This window comes from Amblyraja radiata, chromosome 2 (assembly GCF_010909765.2).
Source record: "Amblyraja radiata isolate CabotCenter1 chromosome 2, sAmbRad1.1.pri, whole genome shotgun sequence".
In the NCBI taxonomy this organism is placed as follows: Eukaryota; Metazoa; Chordata; class Chondrichthyes; order Rajiformes; family Rajidae; genus Amblyraja; species Amblyraja radiata.
In genome coordinates this window covers 105680474-105701008 of record NC_045957.1, presented here as the reverse complement: position 1 = coordinate 105701008, position 20535 = coordinate 105680474, and the positions used below count along the sequence as shown (strand labels likewise).

At 41.0% G+C, this 20535-nt stretch overlaps 1 protein-coding gene across 2 annotated transcripts in view; it reads right to left on the bottom strand.

Annotated features, from left to right (window-relative positions):
* Positions 1 to 20118, bottom strand: part of itga8 (integrin subunit alpha 8) — a 256311-nt gene extending 236193 nt beyond the window's left edge. The window contains exons 1-6 of one of the 2 annotated variants that reach the window (XM_033012781.1): positions 19644 to 20118; positions 19249 to 19379; positions 13596 to 13696; positions 11757 to 11880; positions 6122 to 6183; positions 4794 to 4839 (exon numbers count right to left, since the gene is read on the bottom strand). In XM_033012781.1, coding sequence (XP_032868672.1) covers positions 4794 to 4839; positions 6122 to 6183; positions 11757 to 11880; positions 13596 to 13696; positions 19249 to 19379; positions 19644 to 19855 — 676 coding nt within the window. In that variant the 5' untranslated portion in view covers positions 19856 to 20118. The remainder of the gene's footprint in view (positions 1 to 4793; positions 4840 to 6121; positions 6184 to 11756; positions 11881 to 13595; positions 13697 to 19248; positions 19380 to 19643) is intronic. The other variant, XM_033012773.1, reaches the window with a different exon arrangement.
* Positions 20119 to 20535: the final 417 nt, after the last annotated feature.

Here is a 20535-nt window from a genome sequence, read left to right as displayed (position 1 = left end):
GAACATGAAATGCATTTGTAAATTTGTCTATCTATATTGTCTTTGAAATGTGTATTGAAAATAAAAAGCATTTGTTATTGTTATAAAGCGTTTGCAAATTTGTTTCTCTTGGGTTTTAAAATGGTTGCAACCGTTTTCAGGTGACTAAAGCATGATGTCTGTATTGTCTTTGAAATGTTCATGTAAATTGAAATGGATTTGTTGCAACGTTTTCAGGCGGATAAAGCACGAATAAAGCTTTTTATTTGGACCAGAACTGTGTTTAAATTTAAAATTGGCGCTCATTTTATGATTTTGGCGGTTGCAAGATGGCGGCGATTACGTCATTTCCGGTGATCGGCAAGCCGCCGGCGATGACGTCATTTCCGGTCGGAGGCAAGATGGCGCTGCCCACAGAGTGCACGAGGTGTTGAAAATTCTACAGAACTGGTGTTTGTTTGTTGTAGCCACAGCGTCATTGTGTTTCAGCAAAAGCTGCATTGTGTTTCAGCAAAAGCTGCATTGTGTTTCAGCAAAATCTGCAATTGTGTTTCAGCAACAGCTGCAATTGTGTTTCAGCAACAGCTGCAATTGTGTTTCAGCAAAAGCTGCAATTGTGTTTCAGCAAAAGCTGCGTGTGTGTGTGTGTGTTTGTTGCAGCATTATGTTTCAGCAAAAGCTGTGTGTATGTGTTTGTTGCAGCATTGTGTTTCAGCAAAAGCTGTGTGTGTGTGTTTTTGTTGCAGCATTGTGTTTCAGCAAAAGCTGTGTGTGTGTGTTTGTTGCAGCATTGTGTTTCAGCAGGATTTGAAGATTCAAATATTCGGCTGCTTTCTCTACGGTAAGTGTGTGTTTGTTGGACGTTATTTAAAAGCAGCATTTTGTTTCAGCAAAAGACTCTACAGCAGGATTTGAATATTCGTTTTACACACTGTATTTTAGTGTTTGTGTGTGAATATGTGTGTGTGTGTGTGTATATATATGTGTGTGTGTGCGTGTGAATATGTGTGCATGGATATATGTGTGCGTGGATATGTGTGTGTGCTTGGATATATGTGTGCGTGAATATATATATGTGTGGATATATGTATGTGTGGATATATGTATGTGTGTGTGAATATATATGAATGTATGTGTGAATATGTATGTGTGCGTGTGTCTATATGTATGTGCGTGGATATATGTGTGCGTGAATATATATATGTGTGGATATATGTATGTGTGTGAATATATATGAATGTGTGTGTGAATATATATGTGTGCGTGTCTATATATGTGCGTGTGTGTGAATATATATGTGTGTGTGTGTGAATATATATATATGTGTATGTGTGTGTGTGTGATTGAGTCTGTGTGTGTGTGTGTGTGTGTGTATGAGTCTATGTGTGTGTGTGTGGGTCTTTGTGTGAATGTATGTGTCATTGAGTTTGTGTGTGCGTGAATGAGTCTGTGTGTGAATATGTGTATGAGAATGTGTGTGCTTGTGAATACGTGTGTGTGTGTGTGTGTGTGTGTGTGTGTGAATATGTGTGCGTGTGTATGTGTGTGTGTGAATATGTGCATGTGTATATGTGTATGTATGTGTGTGTGTGAATATGTGTGTGTGTACGTGTGCATGATTATATATATGTGTGTGTGAATATTAGTGTGTGTGTGTGTGTGTGTGTGTGTGTGTGTGTGCGCATATGTGTGTGAGTGCATGTGAATATATATGTGTGTGTGAAATAATATAGTATTTCGTAGTTCAGAGCTTATTTGTTATGTTTAATAGCGTGATGGCTGTCAGGAAGAAGCTGTTCCTCAATGTAGATGTTACAGTTTTCAGTTTACAGAAGTCGGACATGACTCCAGAAGTCGGGCATCAGTCAGTCCACAAGCTGTGAGTCAGTCCAAAGGCCATGAGTTAATCCCAAGGCAGTGAGTGAGTCCACAGGTCATGAGTAAATTGCTCACTGCCCCCCTCCTCCACTGACATCCCCCACCTCAAGATGCTGCCCTCTGCCATGCTATAGGACGCACCCTCTACTGAAGCCGTCCACATCCCCTGCATGAGGACACCCCACCCCCTTCTCATCAGTTCACGACAACCCCCGCCTGAAGCTGCCCTTGGCTGCACGACATTTACCACCCATAGGGCAGCGTCTTGAGGAGGGGCATGAGTCTGTGTATGTGTGTGTGATTGAGTCTGTGTGTGCATGTGTGTGAGTGAGTGAGTCCGTGTGTGTGTGTGTGTGTGTGTGTGTGTGTGTGTATGTGTATGAGTCTATGTGTGTGTGGGTCTTTGTGTGAATGTGTGTCATTGAGTTTGTGTGTGTGTGAATGAGTGTGTGTGTGTGAATATATGTGTGTGTGTGAATATCTGCATGTGTGTGTGTGTGAATATGTGCGTGTGTATATGTGTGTGTGTGTGTGTGTGAATGTGTGTGTATGAATACATGTGTGTGTGTGTGAGTGTGTGTGCATATGTGTGTGAGTGCGTGTGAATATATATGTGTGTGTGTGTGTGAAATAATATAGTATTTTGTAGTTCAGAGCTTATTTGTTATGTTTAATAGCGTGATGGCTGTCAGGAAGAAGCTGTTCCTCAATGTAGATGTTACCGTTTTCAGTTTACAAAAGTCGGACGTGACTCCAGAAGTCGGGCATCAGTCAGTCCACAAGCTGTGAGAGTCAGTCAGTCTAAAGGGCATGAGTTAATCCCAAGGCAGTGAGTTAGTCCACAGGTCATGAGTAAATCGCTCACTGCCCCTTCTCCTCCACTGACATCCCCCACCTCAAGATGCTGCCCACCGCCTGGCTATAGGATGCACCCCCTACTGAAGCTGCCCTCATCACCTGCATGAGCCCCCCCCCCCCATTTCTCATCAGCTCACGAGAACCCCCACCTGAAGCTGTGCCCCTCCCTTGGCTGCATGATGTTTACCACCCCCCACCCCACCCTGACAGCCCCCACCTCAAAAAAAATGTTTTGCACAAAATCTTCAGTGTTCATTAACAACTGAAATTGTCTTTCGGCTGCTTTTTCAACATCATGTCAGGAAATGTTAGAGGTCAAGGTGATGTGGCTATTGCTGTAGTATCCTGTGGGATATCAGCTACATTTCTGCCTGATACCTTCAAGATACCCATCCAAGTGGCCGAGGATACATTGTGCAACATCGAGAAGAACTCTAAGACGGCACATTTCACGAGGCAAGTGAAAGTCATTGTTTAGGATGAATGTCCAATGATTAGGAGAGAATGCTTTGAAGTTGTGGACAGAACTCTTCCAGATGTCTTCAGCAACATCAAGCATTTGGTGCCCCCCCCCCCCCCCCCCTGCCAGTACAGGCCTCAGTGACTGAGCTGCCAGCCCTCAGTGACTGAGCTGCCAGCCCAAAAATCCATTCCGCCCACAAACTCCATACTAGCCCTCTGGAAACCAGTACCTTTGGCCCAACACACTAGCTCAACAGAAATATGAAGGGAAATGTCAAAGGTTTCCTGAAGGATGGAACATCGCCCAAGAATGTTGTCATTAATAGAGTGCTTCGTTGAACGATGACTTCTGAGATATTCTCAGATTTTTCTTCTTAAAATTTGACCGCTGACTTTCTCTATATTAAAATTGTCTCTTTTTATCAACAGGAAATAGTCATCAAGAGGCAGTGAGCAGCAGAACACAACAAGACGCAACAAGACACAACAAGTAAAAACTTAATAAATCTCATCTTTAAAATTTAAATTGTTCTTATATTTTAAGTCATTCACATTTTAAACTTTAATAAAACCTTTTTGCACTTTTAATGCTGTGTGTTCTTCATCACAATAGAGCCTAATAGGCAGGAATGGCTGCTCTGTGGGAGAGCCACTAAGAGTGCATGAGGGGGGAGGTTGTGGGGAGATGCACTGAATGTGTGGGTGGGAGGGGAATGGCAAGGAGCAGAGTGGGGGGGGGGGGGGGTTGAAGGTAGGTGGGGTGACTGAGTGAACTGCCAGCGTACCAGGCGTGAGCGACTGCACTGCCAGCCCATGAGCTGTGAGTTAGTGAACTGCCAGCCCACCAGCTGTAAGTGACTGAACTGCCAGCCCAATAATCCATTCAGTCCACCCTCTTCCCCCTTCTCTCTTACAGTCTGTCACCTGTTTTGGGCAGAATTTCTGGCAGTTTCTCAGCCGCCAGCCTGCCAGGTCCGAGTGATTGTACTGCCAGGCCTCAGTGACTGAGCTGCCAGCCCTCAGTGACTGTGCTGCCAGCCCAAAAATCAATTTGGCCCACAAACTCCATACTAGCCCTCTGGAAACCAGTACCTTCGGCCCACAACACTCATACTAGCGCAACAGAAAGCCCCCCCCCCCCCCCCCCCCCCCCCCCCCCCCACTGGCCAGCAATATTGGAATTGGTGGAGAGGTTGAATATTGTGTAGGGGGACCAGCCCTCCCGTATGATGCTGGGACCCAACGGGTCCCACTTAGTCTTGTATATATATATATATATTCTATGGCATAAGGACACACTGATCTGATCTGTATTTATGCCTACAATATTCTGTTGTTCTGCATCAAGCAAGAATTTCATTCTCCTATCTGGGACACATGACAATAAACTCTCTTGACTCTTGAATCCTGAACCATAGAAGCTATTAGCTCTGACATCAAGGAAAAAGTTAAAGGAAAACACTTTAAGCAAAATTCTTCACATCAATAGACGATTACATTGCCCTTTAAGAACCATAACATCTGGAACACTGACAACTGTGCTGAACTAATGATAGCACTATGATTCTACAATGGATGCATTGCGCTCTGATGCACAAAAAAAGTCACTGATTTACCTTGCCAGTAAAAACTGCCCGGTCCACCCAGCACCAGGTTCCCATCCTAAACAAAATAAAAAGTGACACAAAATGACATTAGAAGCATAAAATGTAACTGATGTAATTGAAACATATATAATTGCAACATTTTACAGAAAGGTTACTTGGTGGTTTCAGTGAGAAATACCATGTGTGCGTGTAATATAAACACAAAAAAATGAATGGGAACATAATCATTTACAGAGTTATCAAAAAAGTTGCAGACACATCAGGGTGTGGCAAGCATTTACACATTTTTAATGTTTATGCATTATGTTTTTTTTCCTCTGTTTGTTTTGGCATCATGCTGCAAAATGATACATGACAGACTGTACATAAAGGATGCTAAAACCCTGTGAATTAACTGAGTCCAAAACATCGGGGTATCAGTTACTGAGTGTTTTTTTTTTTTTATTCAGCTGCCTGGAAATGCCACTGGCTACAAAGTTTTACATTTTCATGCTTCATGGAGACTGAAAACATACAACATGTGATTTCACTTTCTTTCTACTCACTTCATTCTCTGTGGGCAGGTGCACACGCACCAATCTCATAAATTGTTGTGTTATCCTCGGTTTAAGATATTTATGTCCAAAGCACAGAAACAGCTCTTCATTCTAACTGCAGTACTGAAATTGAAGTTGCCTCTCACTTCAATCCCCCCCCCCATTTGAAAATTTGGTGCAAGTTGTATTGAAGACTGCAGATTACCATTAAAAAAAAAATTAAATGCCTGCCAGAAAAGTTTACATACTTTTCAATGTATGTTCAAGTATAATGTAAAACAGCATTGCTATGCCTAAAGGCATCATATTTAAGCAAATTTAGTTTACTCAACTATGAATCAAATACCAGTCAATTTATTCTATAGAGGTGATGTTATGATCCTTATTCTAATCAAATGTTATTTACATAAAACAGTACGCTACATTTCTGAAGTGGTGTAATGGTAATAATAAATTATGCTTTCAACATTTTTTATGGAATGGTGCCTACTTGTTTAATACTTCCTTTCTGTACTTAAGATCCACTGCCAAACACTGTTCCATGTCCAAGCATAGTTACTGTTTCACTAATGTGCTACTCAAACTGGACAGAAAGTATAAAAATTACATCATCCCCCTCCCAGCATAGACACTTGCCATGTTTCACTTAATGTTGCTCAGAACCGGGAACCATTCATGAGTTATGTGCTTGGATTCCCTTTCCTTCTATCTCCATGGCCAGATGGTATATCATTTCAAAAATCAATTGCATTTTGTTTTAATAGTAAAGTACAATATAAATAAAATACATTTCAAGATTACCTGGGTAAATTCAAGACTAAATCCTGCTTGACAAAACCCTTGACCCTCAGGATCTGGCTGATCTACAAAGAGCACAAAACACAAATTACTTTCATAAATCGCAAATTCTTTTAACCTTTTGCCCAAACAAACTGACATTAACAGCTTTAAAATAGATCTTTTTTTTTTTTTAAAGGATATAAGCAAGCCATTATAAATTCTATTTTTACTAGCGTTTGGCTCAAACATTCTACTATGTGATTCAGCTGAGAGGATGGAACAATATATTTTGCATACTTTAAGACTGAACTCTCATCTCCGGCACAGATTTCCATCAATGGCTGTAAAATGTTTCATGAGTGTCAGTCGGAGTTTGTTCCAACTACTCAGCCACTCATGCTTCGGGCTTGGAAATGACATCATTTACAGTGTACTGTCACTCTAATATGAATTAAGTGTTGTTCTTTTCATGTCCAAATGATGAAGTGTATCCTGTATTAATTTTAATGTGGTGTAGAATAGAGGCATAAGGAATTGCAGGTGCTAAAATCCTGTGTAGAATACAGAGTGTTGGAGTAACTTAGTGGGCCAGGCAACATTGCTGGAGGATATGGACAGACAACTTTTCGGGTCAGGATTCTTCTTCATACTGATTGTAGTGGGGGAGAAAGTGGGGAAAGAAGTGTGGTGGGACAAACTCTGGTGAGTGATGAGTGGATAACAAGAGAGCTGCAGGAATATTTTAAAGATCGCATGGATGAAGTCCAGAAATTGTTCACCCGCAATCAGAGAAAGATGAATTTATAATTTATAAAACAAGGAAATCGCAAAACAGTTAAACTTTAAGTACTCTGGTTCTGTCTTCGCTAAGGAAGACACAAACAATCTCCCAGAAATTCTAGGGAACCGAGCATCTATAGGGAGGGAGGAACTGAAGGGAATCCACACGAGTCAGAAAATGGTGTTAGGTAAACTGTTGGGATTGAAGGCAGATAAATCCCCAGGGCCTGATGGTCTGCATCCCAGAGCACTCAAGGACATGGATGCATTGGTGATCATTTTATAATGTTCTCTCAACTGGATCAGTTCCTGTGGACTGCAGGATAGCCAATGTAACACCACTTTTTAAGAAAGAAGGGGGAGAGAAAACAGGGTATTATAAACCAGTTCGCCTTACATCAGTAGTGGGGAAGATGCTGGAATTGATTATTAATGATATTATAGCAGCGCATTTGTAAAGCAGTGACGGGATCAGTCAAAGTCAGCATGGATTTATGAAGGGGAAATCATGCTTGACTAATCTTTTGGAGATTTTTGATGATGTGATAAGTAGAATGGATAAGAGAGAGCCAGTGGATATGGTGTATCTGGACTTTCAAAAAAGCCTTTGACAAGGTCCCACACAAGAGATTAGTGTGCAAAGTTAGAGCACATGATATTGGGGGTAAGGTATTGTCATGGATAGAGAACTGGTTGGCACATAGGAAGCAAAGAGTAGGAATTAACGTGTTCTTTTCAGAATGGCAGGCAGTGACTAGCGGGGTACCGCAAGGCTCGGTGCTAGAAGACCATTTATTTACAATATATATTAACAATTTAGACAAGGGAATTAAATGTAACATCTCTAAATTTGCGGATGACACAAAGCTGGGTGGTAGTGTGAGCTGCGAGGAGGATGCTATGAGGCTGCAGGGTGACTCGGATAGGTTGGATGAGTGGGCAGAAGTATGGCAGATGCAGTATAATGTGGATAAATGTGAGGTTATCCACTTTGGTGGCAAGAACAAGAAGGCAGATTATTATCTGAATGGTGTCAGATTAGGAAAAGGGGAAGTGCAACGAGACCTGGGTGTGCTTCTACATCTAAGGTAGATCCAAAATGCTGGAGTAACTCAGCGGGACAGGCAGCATCTCTGGAGAGAAGGAATAGGTGATGTTTCGGGTCGAGACCCTTTTTCAGACTTCTCCAGGCCATTTAGGACTGAGATGAGGAAATACTTTTTCACCCAAAGAGTTGTGAATCTGTGGAATTCTCTGCCACAGAACGCAGTGGAGGCCAGTTTACCGGATGTTTTCAAGAGAGAGTTAGATTTAGCTCTTCAGGCTAAACAAATCAATGGATATGGAAAAAAAGCAGGAACGGGGTACTGATTTTGGATGATCAGCCATGATCATATTGAATGGCTGTGCTGGTTCGAAGGGCCGAATGGCCTATTCTTGCAACTATTTTTCTATGTTCTACGTTTCTATCTGAAACCTTTCTTATAGACACCATGGGTTTGATGAATTAATGGGCTCTTTGTGGTGTAACCATTGTGTGAATCTTCTTCTTCTTCTTCTTCTTCTTTCGTGTGGCGTGCACAGCCTAAAGTTGTTGGACAACTTGTTCTATTTGATCTTCCATTTGTGCACGTCGAGTTGATTGCATTAGTCGAAACAGGGCGGACCACGAGAAGGTTGCAATCTTCCACCCCATGTGAATCTACGGAGCATCGTGAATATGAAGAGCAGAATAACTTACCAGCTGGAAAAATATTGCAACCTCTTAATTAAAATTGATAAGAGTCAAACCCCAACTCCAAATTATTATCTCTTTCTCGTGAAGAACACCATTGCTTTTTGCATTATTTTGTGGAAACATGCTGGTCTTATTTGCACACTTGTGTCTCTTGCAGTTCAGTAAAGGATCTGTCCCACTTGGCGAGTTTAGAAAAGTTTTAAAAAATGACATCTTGAAGACCTCCTTCAACTATGTTGAAGACTAACTTCGACTAGCTACGACTAACTTCAGGAAAATTAGACACCGAATAGTGGAGAGTGAAGACGACCTCCTATCTCCTTTGTCTTCCCTTCGACTGCCCTTCGACTATGATGAAGACTATCTATGACTACCTTCGACTACATTCGACTACCCTCGATTACCTACGACTAACATGCCGACCTACTACGACCTACTACGACTAAACCTACGAGTAAAAAAATATCTATCTTTTCCATGGCGACCTTTTTTTACTCGCGGCCATTTTTTAACATATTGAAAGAAACACCGCGACCTAGCTGAGGCCTCGAGTACGCGGAGACCACTCTCGAGCATGAAGGAGAGTTACGAAGACCTCCTACGACTTCGTGTCGACCATGCTGCGAGTATGAGTCGAGGGCAAACTTGCCAGAACTCGCGGATTAGGTCTCCCAAGTGGGACAGCCCCTTAAATCTTGTTTATTTGGAACAGCTTTTCCTAAATGATGACAACGTCAGTAATAAGGGATGCAACTGCATTCCTGTCACCAATTTACAATTAAAAATTCCATCTGTTGACCCGCATATGACAGTATAATTTAATAGCATGAATTGTGCTAGTAAACAGTTTTGTTCCTCTAGTGGATTTATTATGTGTTTATATGAACCACCTGGAAATTTGAAGGCATGTTCGTCAACTTTACACAACATAAGATGTGATAGTGTACAATTAGGTGAAATACTTCCTCCAAAAATACTTTAATTCTACCACTTCAAAAATATTTTAAAAACCTTAAGAATGTAGCTGAAAATTTTACAATTACTTAATTTTACTGAATTTAATGAATAGCATAAAATCAAACTGTATGAACATTGAATTATCCAATTGTAGGTAATTAACCTACAAACACCCCTCTCCTTTTACCCCATCTCTTCCCTGAGCCCCACCTGGATATGCACCCATTTCTCCCTTCTCCCTTCCCGCTGATCCCTTCCACCTATATTTCTTCCGCTGGTTTCACATTTCACTCCTCTTCTCTCCTTATCTCATTAGATAATTTTGTATTTTCATCTCTGGCATTTGTCCAACTATCTGCTATTCAAACATCCTCACCTGTATCCACCTATCACTTGGCAGGCTTTGTCCTACCACTTGCCCCCACCCCTCTTCCTTTTTTTCTCCTCCATACTACAATCAGTCTGAATAAGGCTCCCGATCTGAAGTGTTGCCCGACCCGCTGAGTTACTTCAGCACTTTGTTTCTTATTGTGGACCAGTCCCTTCGCTAGGAATCTTATTTGCTGTCTGTTCACACTATGCGTGGCTCAGCCATATGCATGATGGGAAGTCTTGCTGATCGTCTGTAGCCTGGAGCTGGGCATGAAGCTCCAACAGTGGCTGGGATTCAGAAACTGTAGTGAGGGCTCTACACATCAGAAACACCCCTGATAGCCTTTAACAGTGGGCAACATTGAGGGTAGGGCTTTGATGGCAGTAAAGGTTGTCATTGATTTTAATAGCCTTTAAATGCCTCCTCGAGCTTTTGTCTAAAATCCCCAATGAAGTCTCAGACCCTGTGCCAAGGAGGCAACTCCCTCATGTAACTGTCGGGAATTCCCAACAAGACCTCATTTAACTGCTGAATTCTATGTGTGATTCAGCAATCAAACAAAATAAGATTCTGAAAGTTGGATTTCTGCATTTCACGGAGCCTTTGCTGGTTTCCGTAACAGTAACCATGAAATAACCAGGATTCATAAAAAGCCATTTTGATTACTAATGTCCGACAGAGAAAGAAATCTGCCATCCTTCCACAGTCTGGCCAATGAGCGCTCCACACCAACCATTTTAAACATAGTCATAGAGCACGGAAACAAGCCCCTTGGCCCAATGCTTTCATGCCAACTAAGTATCCATCCATTTGCCTGTGTTCGACCAATATCCATCCAAATCTGCCTTATCCATGTACCTGGCCAAATATCCCTCAACTGTTCTACCTGCCTTAACCAGTTCATTTAATGCTGAGGCTATGACCTCTTGTCCTAGACTCTCCCACTAGTGGAAACATCCTTTCCACATCCACTCTATCCAAGCCTGTCACTATTCTGTACTTTTCAACGAGGTCTCCCCTCATTTCTTCCAAACTCCAGCGAGTACCGGCCCAGTCCATCAAATGCTCATCATATGTTAACCCACTCATACCTGGGATTTCTTTACCTGCAAACAACTTACTCCAATCAACTTTTGTAAGCTTCTGTCTGATGCTGTCAACATTTCTCTTGCCGCAATTTAGAATTTTAACTTATGAAGCAGTTCTGTCCATTTTCTTAACCATTTAAAAACTAATGGAACTGTGGTCACTGGTCTCAAAGTGCTTCCCATTGACACCTCAGTCACTTGGCCTGGCCTATTTGCTTCACCCTAAACGGCCTCTTCAGTTTGGGGCAATAACAGATGAACAATAAATGCCACATAAAACACAAAGTACTGGAGTAACTTCAGTCTGAAGAAGTGTGCCGATCGGAAACGTAATTTGTCCATTCTCTCCGCAGATGCTGCCTGACCCGCTGAGATACTCCAGCACTTTGTGTTTTGCTCAAGATTTCAGCATCTGTAGTTCTTTGTGTCTCAACAATAAGTGCCACATTGCCAGTGATGTCCACACCTCACAAATGAATAAATAAAACACGTTTCAATGGTTGAATGTCAGCAGTTCTGATCTGAATTAACAGCACACAAGTCACTACATTTCAGGTCAATATTTTGAATAAATATCATCAGTAATTTTTTTCAATTATTTGATATAGACAACCGAGATTTACTCCACAATAAAAAATATGTAAAATTAACCATCAGATGAAGAAAAAGTGAATGTTTGAAAGAGATTAAATTATGCACGTGCGCTTAATCTTGACCTACCAGAACGACATGGTGAATATTCTGCATAAGCACTGAAATCCTGAATTGCCACATAACAGGTGCCCACTGGATCTTTCTCTTCAGTCAATTTAAGGGCACGCCAATTATACATTGGGGCACAAGCCTATAAATGATCAGTTAAAAATCAGTTAAGCGAAATAGCAATTAATTTGTTTTTCACCAAACACCAACACTTTTACTCTGGCAAGTTTATATAACCATGAGTTGTTGAATAATGTTTTGTTTTGTTTAGCGATACAGCATGATAACAGGCTCTTCCCCACCCCCCACCCCACCCGAGTCCAGACAACCATTGATCACCCATACACTAGTTCTATGTTATCCCACTTTAACATCATACACACTGGGGGTAGTTTACAGAAGTCAAGTCAAGTCAAGTTTATTAATCACATACACATACGAGATGTGCAGTGAAATGAAAAGTGGCAATGTTCTCGGACTTTGTGCAAAAAGACAAACAAACAAACAACCAAACAAACTATAAACACAATCATAAACACACACATATTCTTTTACATATTAAATATTGGAAGGAAAAACGTTCAGTAAAGTTAGTCCCTGGTGAGATTTACAGTCCGAATGGCCTCTGGGAAGAAACTCCTTCTCAACCTCTCCATTCTCACAGCATGGCAACGGAGGCGTTTGCCTGACCGTAGCAGCTGGAACAGTCCGTTGCATGGGTGGAAGGGGTCTCCCATGATTTGATTTTATTGGCTCTGAAGTTGCACCTCCTGATGTATAGTTCCTGCAGGGGGGGCGAGTGAAGAGCCTTCTTGTCCAATTAACCTACAAACCTGCACATCTTTGGAACGTGGGTTGAAATTGGAGCAGCCGGAGAAAACCCACATGGTCACAGTGACAACGTGCAAACTCCGCGCAGACAGTCATTGAGGTCAGGACCGAACCCGATCTCTGGTGCTGTGAGGCAGCAACTCTACCACTGTGCCACCATTCCACCCCAAATGTGCTTGCATTGGTATGATTTCACCCAGTTCTTTCTTATTTCAAAAATAAACATTATTCGTAATTAAAAAAACACACAAAACCAAAAACATGCAAAAACTCTTAATACATTCATAGTGTCTGTATGTTCAATATTACTAATTTCATACTCGGTGGTAGTACTCAAAACACCTTTGCCATTCATGTGGCCCCCCTGGCTTCATATCCTTTCCTTTGTGTGAGGGGTGTCCCTACCAGACTCAGGCCTTCTATGTCCAGCAGCAGAAGGACCCTAGATTGCGGTCTTCCCCCATTGACCCTTCACCCAGTAATTTGTCCCAAATTAAAAATCACCAGTCCTTCCACAGCAAATGTGTCATTGTAAGTTAAACATTCCTTATACAAGCTTTATATCATAAAGATCTATTTTACATTTTATATCTTTGAAAGAAAAAATACAATATATAATGGGGAAGATTCAGACAAAATATCAACAACTAGTAGACAATGAAGCTTATTTGAGAATATCAGCTTTATCATCTGCAGAATTGTTAATTTATTCATTCAGCCAATTCATAAAGCTGTCCAATGAATACTAGGTTCATAGTTTCTGCTTTTGTAAAAATGAAACAAAACAAATGGTAACCAGAAGGTGGAAAACAGATCTGAACTTTACAACACTCCAGTGATTCATTTTTCTGCCGCATACAACATTTTTACAATGTGACCCTAAAGAAATAGGTAACATACAATCTTATTTACCATTCTCAAATTTCAGTAGCAAGAACCAGTAACATAGCCAACTAAGAATACAGAATATCAGAGCACACATCCAACTGATCCAAGAAGCTGTGACATAAAGTTCCAATTACTTACCACAACACTTTCTTTATGAGATCTAACTGTGGCTCCAAACCATTGATTGGACTTGAATTCAACAGGTTCCCTTGTGCCATTAATCCTGATGATTCTGTTACCTGACATTGGAAAGAGATATTATGCTTGCCTTCAAGTGTGTTAAGATTTTCTTTTACAGGCAGTAAAACATTGAAATTAGATTGAATTTATAATGTTCACACTATTTTGTTTCACTGAGATATTTTGCACATTATATGATTACGTATAAAAACAGAACAAGATGGAAACACTCAGCAGGTCAAGTGAAAAGAGAAACAAAGCTAATGTTTCATGTCCAAGATTCTCTGTCACCGGTCATAAGTATACAATTGCATTGTCACACTATTTTAAATCAATCTCACCATTTAAAATCACAACTTCTTCTGCATTATTAAGAATCATCAATCACGGGGAACATTATTTTGTATTTAGTGTCATTTTTACGATGAGAGATTTTGCTAACATATTATAGGAAAGATGCCAACAAAATAGAGAGAGTACAGAGGAGATTTACTAGAATGTTGCCTGGGTTTCAGCACCTAATGTTACAGAGAAAGGTTGAACAAGTTAGGTCTTTATTCTTTGGAGCGCAGAAGGTTAAGGAGGGACTTGATAGAGATCTTTAAAATTATGAGAGGGATAGACAGAGTTGACATGGATAAGCTTTTTCTATTGAGAGTAGGGAAGATTCAAACAAGAGGACATAATTTGAGAATTAAGGGACAAAAGTTTAGGGGTAACATGAGGGGGAACTTCTTTACTCAGAGAGTGGTAGCAGTGTGGAATGAGCTTCCAGTGGAAGTGGTGGAGGCAGGTTCGATTTTATCATTTAAAAATAAATTGGATAGGTATATGGATGGGAAAGGAATGGAGGGTTATGGTCTGAGTGCAGGTAGATGGGACCAGGTGAGAGTAAGTGTTCAGCACGGACTAGAAGGGCTGAGATAGCCTGTTTCCTTGCTGTAATTGTTATATGGTTATATGGTTAACATCAAAAATGTAAAGCTCTGTTTTGTTAATTACAAATTATAATAAACAAATGATAGATTTTTCCACGTATCAATGCTGGGATGATACTTTCAAATATTTATTTGCGATCTTAATGGAACAAACACGATTCTTACTGGGATTGACAGGTTAAGAAGGAAATGTGGAGTGTATATTTGCCTTGTCTGGAGTCACAAAATAAGTAGTTGGGCATCCAAGACTGAGATGAGAACGAATCATTCATTGATAGTGTAGAGGATCCCTGGAATTCACTACCTAAGTGAGCTAGGACAAGTCTGAAGAAGGGTTCCGACCCAAAACCCATCCTTTTTCTCCAGAGAATTTGCCTGACAAATGACCCGTTCCTGTTTCTATCCCTTATGTTCTTAGGCTCCAATGTTTTCAGATGATTTAAATGCGACATACTAAAATACTAAAACATTACTTTTTTGCTGACAGAATATGGATTTCTCTCATTGCTTTTTCAAGAATATGTCCTTGTTCGTGATTTAATTATATGTACACACCCCCAATATATCTCTGCAACTTTGTTCAACGTATACTTTGCAGATGTCAACATAAAAGGAACCATCTGGTTAAAAAATCAGCTCCAATTATGATGCTTTTCAGTCTTTAATAAAAAGCAGACAATTCCTCAACCCCTCTCTTTTTGAAGCAAACTCATTTTCCACATGTTCACCTTCCCCAATTTCACTCCCTGTCCATGAGCTTCCTTATGAACTGTTAAGCAGGAGGAGTGCCTGACTGTCCATGTACAGCATTAACTCAAGCACGTAATAAAAAAGTTGTCAACAGATGTTAAATTCAATTTAAGTACCATGCCTGCTTCTTCTGTTTCCCAGTGATCAGATATTTAGCAATCTGCCATCCCTGCTCTACCTTATCCTTCTTCAGCCGATGATCCCAGTCTTGCACAAAATTGCTTTGTTAGTGTACTCTGCCAGCAAGACTTACAGATCATTTTACAAGATACTTGAAGATTTATACACAAACAAACTGACTGAACAGTGTTTTATGGTGGGTTTAAGTATTTATAAACTGTTATTTCTCATGACTGAAATTCATGTATGAAATTCATTTTCGTTTTCTATCTTACTTTCACTTTGATGCAATTGTATAAATAATTTTTAACAAAAATGCCTGTTATTTATTTAAAAATAAATAAATAGGTATAACTTAAAACACATCTCTATTCTAATTTTCAGGCAGTGAGAAGAATGGCTTTTCCATTCTCATTTTATATAATTAAATCAATGTTTTTTAATCTAATGTGAGATGTTGTTGGGGTGATACATTTTTATGCCATGACTGCAAACATATACAGTGCCCCGATAATGTTAGGGACAAAGACCCATCATTTATTTATTTTCCTCTGTACTCCACAATTTGAGATTTGTAATAGAAAAAATCACAGGTGGTTAAAGTGCACATTCTCAGATTTTATTAAAGGGTATTTTTATACATTTTGGTTTCACCATCTACAAATTACAGCTGTGTTTATACATAGTCCCCCCATTTCACGGCACCATAATGTTTGGGACACATGGCTTCACAGGTGTTTGTAATTGCTCAGGTGTGTTTAAATGCCTCCTTAATGCAGGTATAAGCGAGTTCTCAGCACCTAGTCCTTTCTCCAATCTTTCCATCATCTTTTGAAACTTTTATTGCTGTTTATCAACATGAGGACCAAAGTTGTGCCAATGAAAGTCAAAGAAGCCATTATGAGACTGAGAAACAAGAATAAAACTGTTAGAGACATCGGCCAAACCTTAGGCTTACCAAAATCAACTGTTTGGAACATCATTAAGAAGAAAGAGAGCACTGGTGAGCTTAATAATCGCAAAGGGACTGGCAGGCCAAGGAAGACCTCCACAGCTGATGACAGAATTCTCTCTATAATAAAGAAAAATCCTCAAACACTTGTCCACAGATCAGAAACACTCTTCAGTAGTCAGGTGTGGATTTGTCAATGACCACTATCCGCAGAAGACTTTGTGAACAGAAATACAGAGGCTACACTGCAAGATGCAAACCACTGGTTAGCTGCAAAAATAGGATACCCAGGTTACAGTCTGCCAAGAAGTACTTAAAAGAGCAACCACAGTTCTGGAAAAAGGTCTTGTGGACAGATGAGATGAAGATTAACTGATCTCAGAGTGATGGCAAGAGCAAAGTATGGAGGAGAGAAGGAACTGTCCAAGATCCAAAGCATACCACCTCATCTGTGAAACACAGTGGTGGGGGTGTTATGGCCTGGGCATGTATGGCTGCTGAAGGTACTGGCTCACTTATCTTCATTGATGATACAACTGCTGATGGTAGTAGCATAATGAATTCTGAAGTGTATAGACACATCCTATCTGCTCAAGTTCAAAAAATGCCTCAAAACTCATTGGCTGGCGGTTCATTCTACAGCAAGACGTTGATCCCAGACATACTGCTAAAGCAACAAAGGAGTTTTTCAAACTAAAAAATGGTCAATTCTTGAGTAGCCAAGTCAATCACCTAAAACTCAGCCCCAATTGAGCATGCCTTTTATATGCTGAAGAGAAAACTGAAGGGGGCCAGCCCCCAAAACAAGCTCAAGCTAAATATGGCTGCAATACAGGCCTGGCAGAGCATCACCAGAGAAGACACCCAGCAGCTGGTGATGTTCATGAATCACAGACTTCAAGCAGTCATTGCATGCAAAGGATATGCAACAAAATACTGAACATGACTACTTTCATTTACATGACATTGCTGTGTCCAAAACATTATGGTGCCCAGAAATGGGGGGACCATGTATAAACACTGCTGTAATTTCTACATGGTGAAACCAAAATATATTAAAAATACCCTTTATTAAAATCTGACAATGTGCACTTTAACCACATGTGATTTTTTCTATTGCAAATCTCAAATTGTGGTGTACAGAGGCAAATAAATAAATGGTGGGTCTTTGTTCCAAACATTATGGAGGGCACTGTAACATATTTAAATAACTGATGTTATGAATGGTATCAGTTTTGGAATCATTTTCAGCCAAATTATCATATTTGAATTCGCAATAAAGTTGATGCATAAGCGACTTGAAGGTAAGAAATAAATTGTGGAGATAACTCTACACATGTTTTACACAACATTCACCGGTAGAAATGAAAGTAATGCTGCATGTTTGCGAGATGGAAATGGAATTCAAACTGCATGTTTGTGAGGTAAAGATAGAAATTAAACTGCGTGTTTGCGAGGTATAGATAGAATTTAAACTGCATGTTTGCGAGGCAGTGGTTAAATTATAGCAATGTTACAATACTTACCTTCAGCGGCGCTGCAGTTCTGCCACTGGCTGTGTGCGCGACTTTGCTGCCTTTGAGGGGGGGGTGGGGGGTGGGATTAAAATGCCGTTTTCTCCTGCCTGTCCGAGATATATTTTCTCGGGCTGCTAGCTGAAGCAGAAAAATCGTTCCGACTTCCCTTGTCGGAAGTTTAAAAAAAAAAACGCGGGACAATTTAATCGCTGTAGTAAAATAAAAAAGCTACTTCGAATGCCCTCAACGCCTACAACGGGATGGATCTCACGTGGCGGACAAAACATAATGTAAGTCGTCTATTTTACATATAAACTTGCTTCTTAGGATGACTTTAATCCAAATTTAATTGGCGAAAATGTGAATTTGGCCCCATACGAATCCGCAGTGTTTTTTCTGCCGATATGGGGTTAGAATTTGCCGCATCCACAACGTTGCAATCGATCGCATTCCACAAAAACCCACTCGCAAGATGATTTAAATGGCCATTAATTTACGGGAATTAAACATTAAATTCCTTTCATTTGGCCTATAAATTCATGACAATGAGATTTAAAAATCATGTTATATTGTGAATTCTTGTGTGCATTTTATTTGGACACCAGCTATTTAAAAATGTCAACCTTTTCTTAAGAAATGGATAGATGTTTAGATCTAGTAATTGAATTTTGTAATTAGCTACAATTAGGTAACTAACTAATTATATGCTTTAATTTCAGGTCATCCAAGTAACATTGTTTCATATTTGTTTCAGAATGCTTCAATCTATAATAACGGAACATTTCATTCAGTTCTGTTAATTTTTAAGAAAGTTATGGGCTATTGACTGTCCTAGATCACAGCTTTTGAGTTAAGTCAATGGAGAAGCAATAGGGAATAAGATGCTAATTTCCGAGTATGAAAATGGCCATAACGTTTTTTAATACTGAAGATATCAAAGTGAATTAGGTGTCAAATTAAACTTATTTTTATGCTTTATCTGATGGGATAAATTGTAGACTTGATTTTTTAAATCTCAAAATGTTGTAACATTGCTATAAATTAAAACTGCATGCAGACGATTACTTAAGAAGGTATAGAAAAAGAACCAAATCGTAGTACGTGCGGGGACCATGGATCTCCTTGTGCACCTTAAGTACTAGTTCTGCCTGCGCCCGTAGTGAAACTTAGCAGGGAGAAGTAAAGTGCTACCAGGCGAGTGGGGTTTTCCTGGGGCTTTTGTACAGACAGCGAGTCCGTTTGAAGCTCAGCGGGAGAGGAAGGAATAAGTCAGAGAGTGGATGGGAGCGGCGGCGAGGGCTTGCTGCCTGAACATCAGTGCACTCTACACTTACTGCTCCTGTCGAACGGGATCGGGCTGCAAGGAGCACCTCCTGGTGGCCAGCCGCAGAAGTACACCGCTCCTCCTTCCACTATCCCCGGCTGAGTCGTGTTAGCTTTCGGAGCTCCTACAAGTACACTGACACTGCAGATGACCCCCAAACAAAACAAAAACACAGATTTAAAATTAAAATCACAGGTTATTAACATCAGTGTTAATCAAACATCTGTCTCTCCAGTAAATAACTGGGCAGGTCTATCAGTGACTAATGAACATTCATTAAACTACTCATCGTTGAAAGCGGTGCGGAGGATACAACATTCTTTGCAACAGCAAGATGTGGAGTTTGGCAACTCTTTAAAGTTTATTTTTGCCTTGTTGCTTATCAAAGGGGGCAACGCTGCTCACGTGTTTTTAACGGGTGAGTAGAAATCCACCGAGTAGCCGAAGTAGCTGCCCTGGGGTCCGCTGTAGACAGTGGGCTGCTCGGTGTCCAGGTTGAAGGCAGCACATCCCGGGAGCAGCGGCAGCAGCAGCGGCAGCAGCAGCAGCAGTAGCAGCGGGGAGCAGAGCGCTTGGCTCCGGACCACGACCTCCTGGCGGCGGCGGCGAGCGCTCATCGCGGTCCCGGCGAGAGCTGCCGGCAGGCTCGGTGTCCACCACCCCGGGGGTTGAGCTAGGTGTGCAAGCCCGGGCTGTCAGTGGCGTGGGTGGGTGGGTGGGTGGGGGCGCAGTCAGACCTTCCTCTCGGCTCCCTCCTCCTTCATCTGGACAGCACCGGGGCGGGAAGGGAAGGAGGGAGGAGGCTACCCCGCGCCGCCCGCGTCAATAAAAAGCTGTCCTTTTATGGTGGTGAAGAGCAACAAAACTAATCCCTAATCTTATCCCGGGCTCAAGTGTGGCCACACTAATCCCGGGCAATCTTTCACTTAAATGTATCGCCCACCCCCGACCGGGATATCCCACAGATGGTTGACTCAAAGTGGCATGAAGGAGCTCGGGGCAATGCTGTGCGGAGGGGATTCGTTCTGTCATTTTAACCCAAACTACAACATTCAGATTGGATTGTGGGATCTTGTTTTTAGTTGAATCTGTACACGCGAAGAAGGAATGAGAAAACCCATCGATGCATTTTGGTCCACAGTTTTGGTTCGCGTCAAGACTGATTTGCCCATTAACACCTTCCTTGTAAACCAGGCAATTACATTTCATGCCATTTTTAAGCGCAATTTTCACCAGCCAATATTTTTGTTTGGAAATGATTTATAACCGTCTAATTTCTCAAATTCACTCCTAAAGT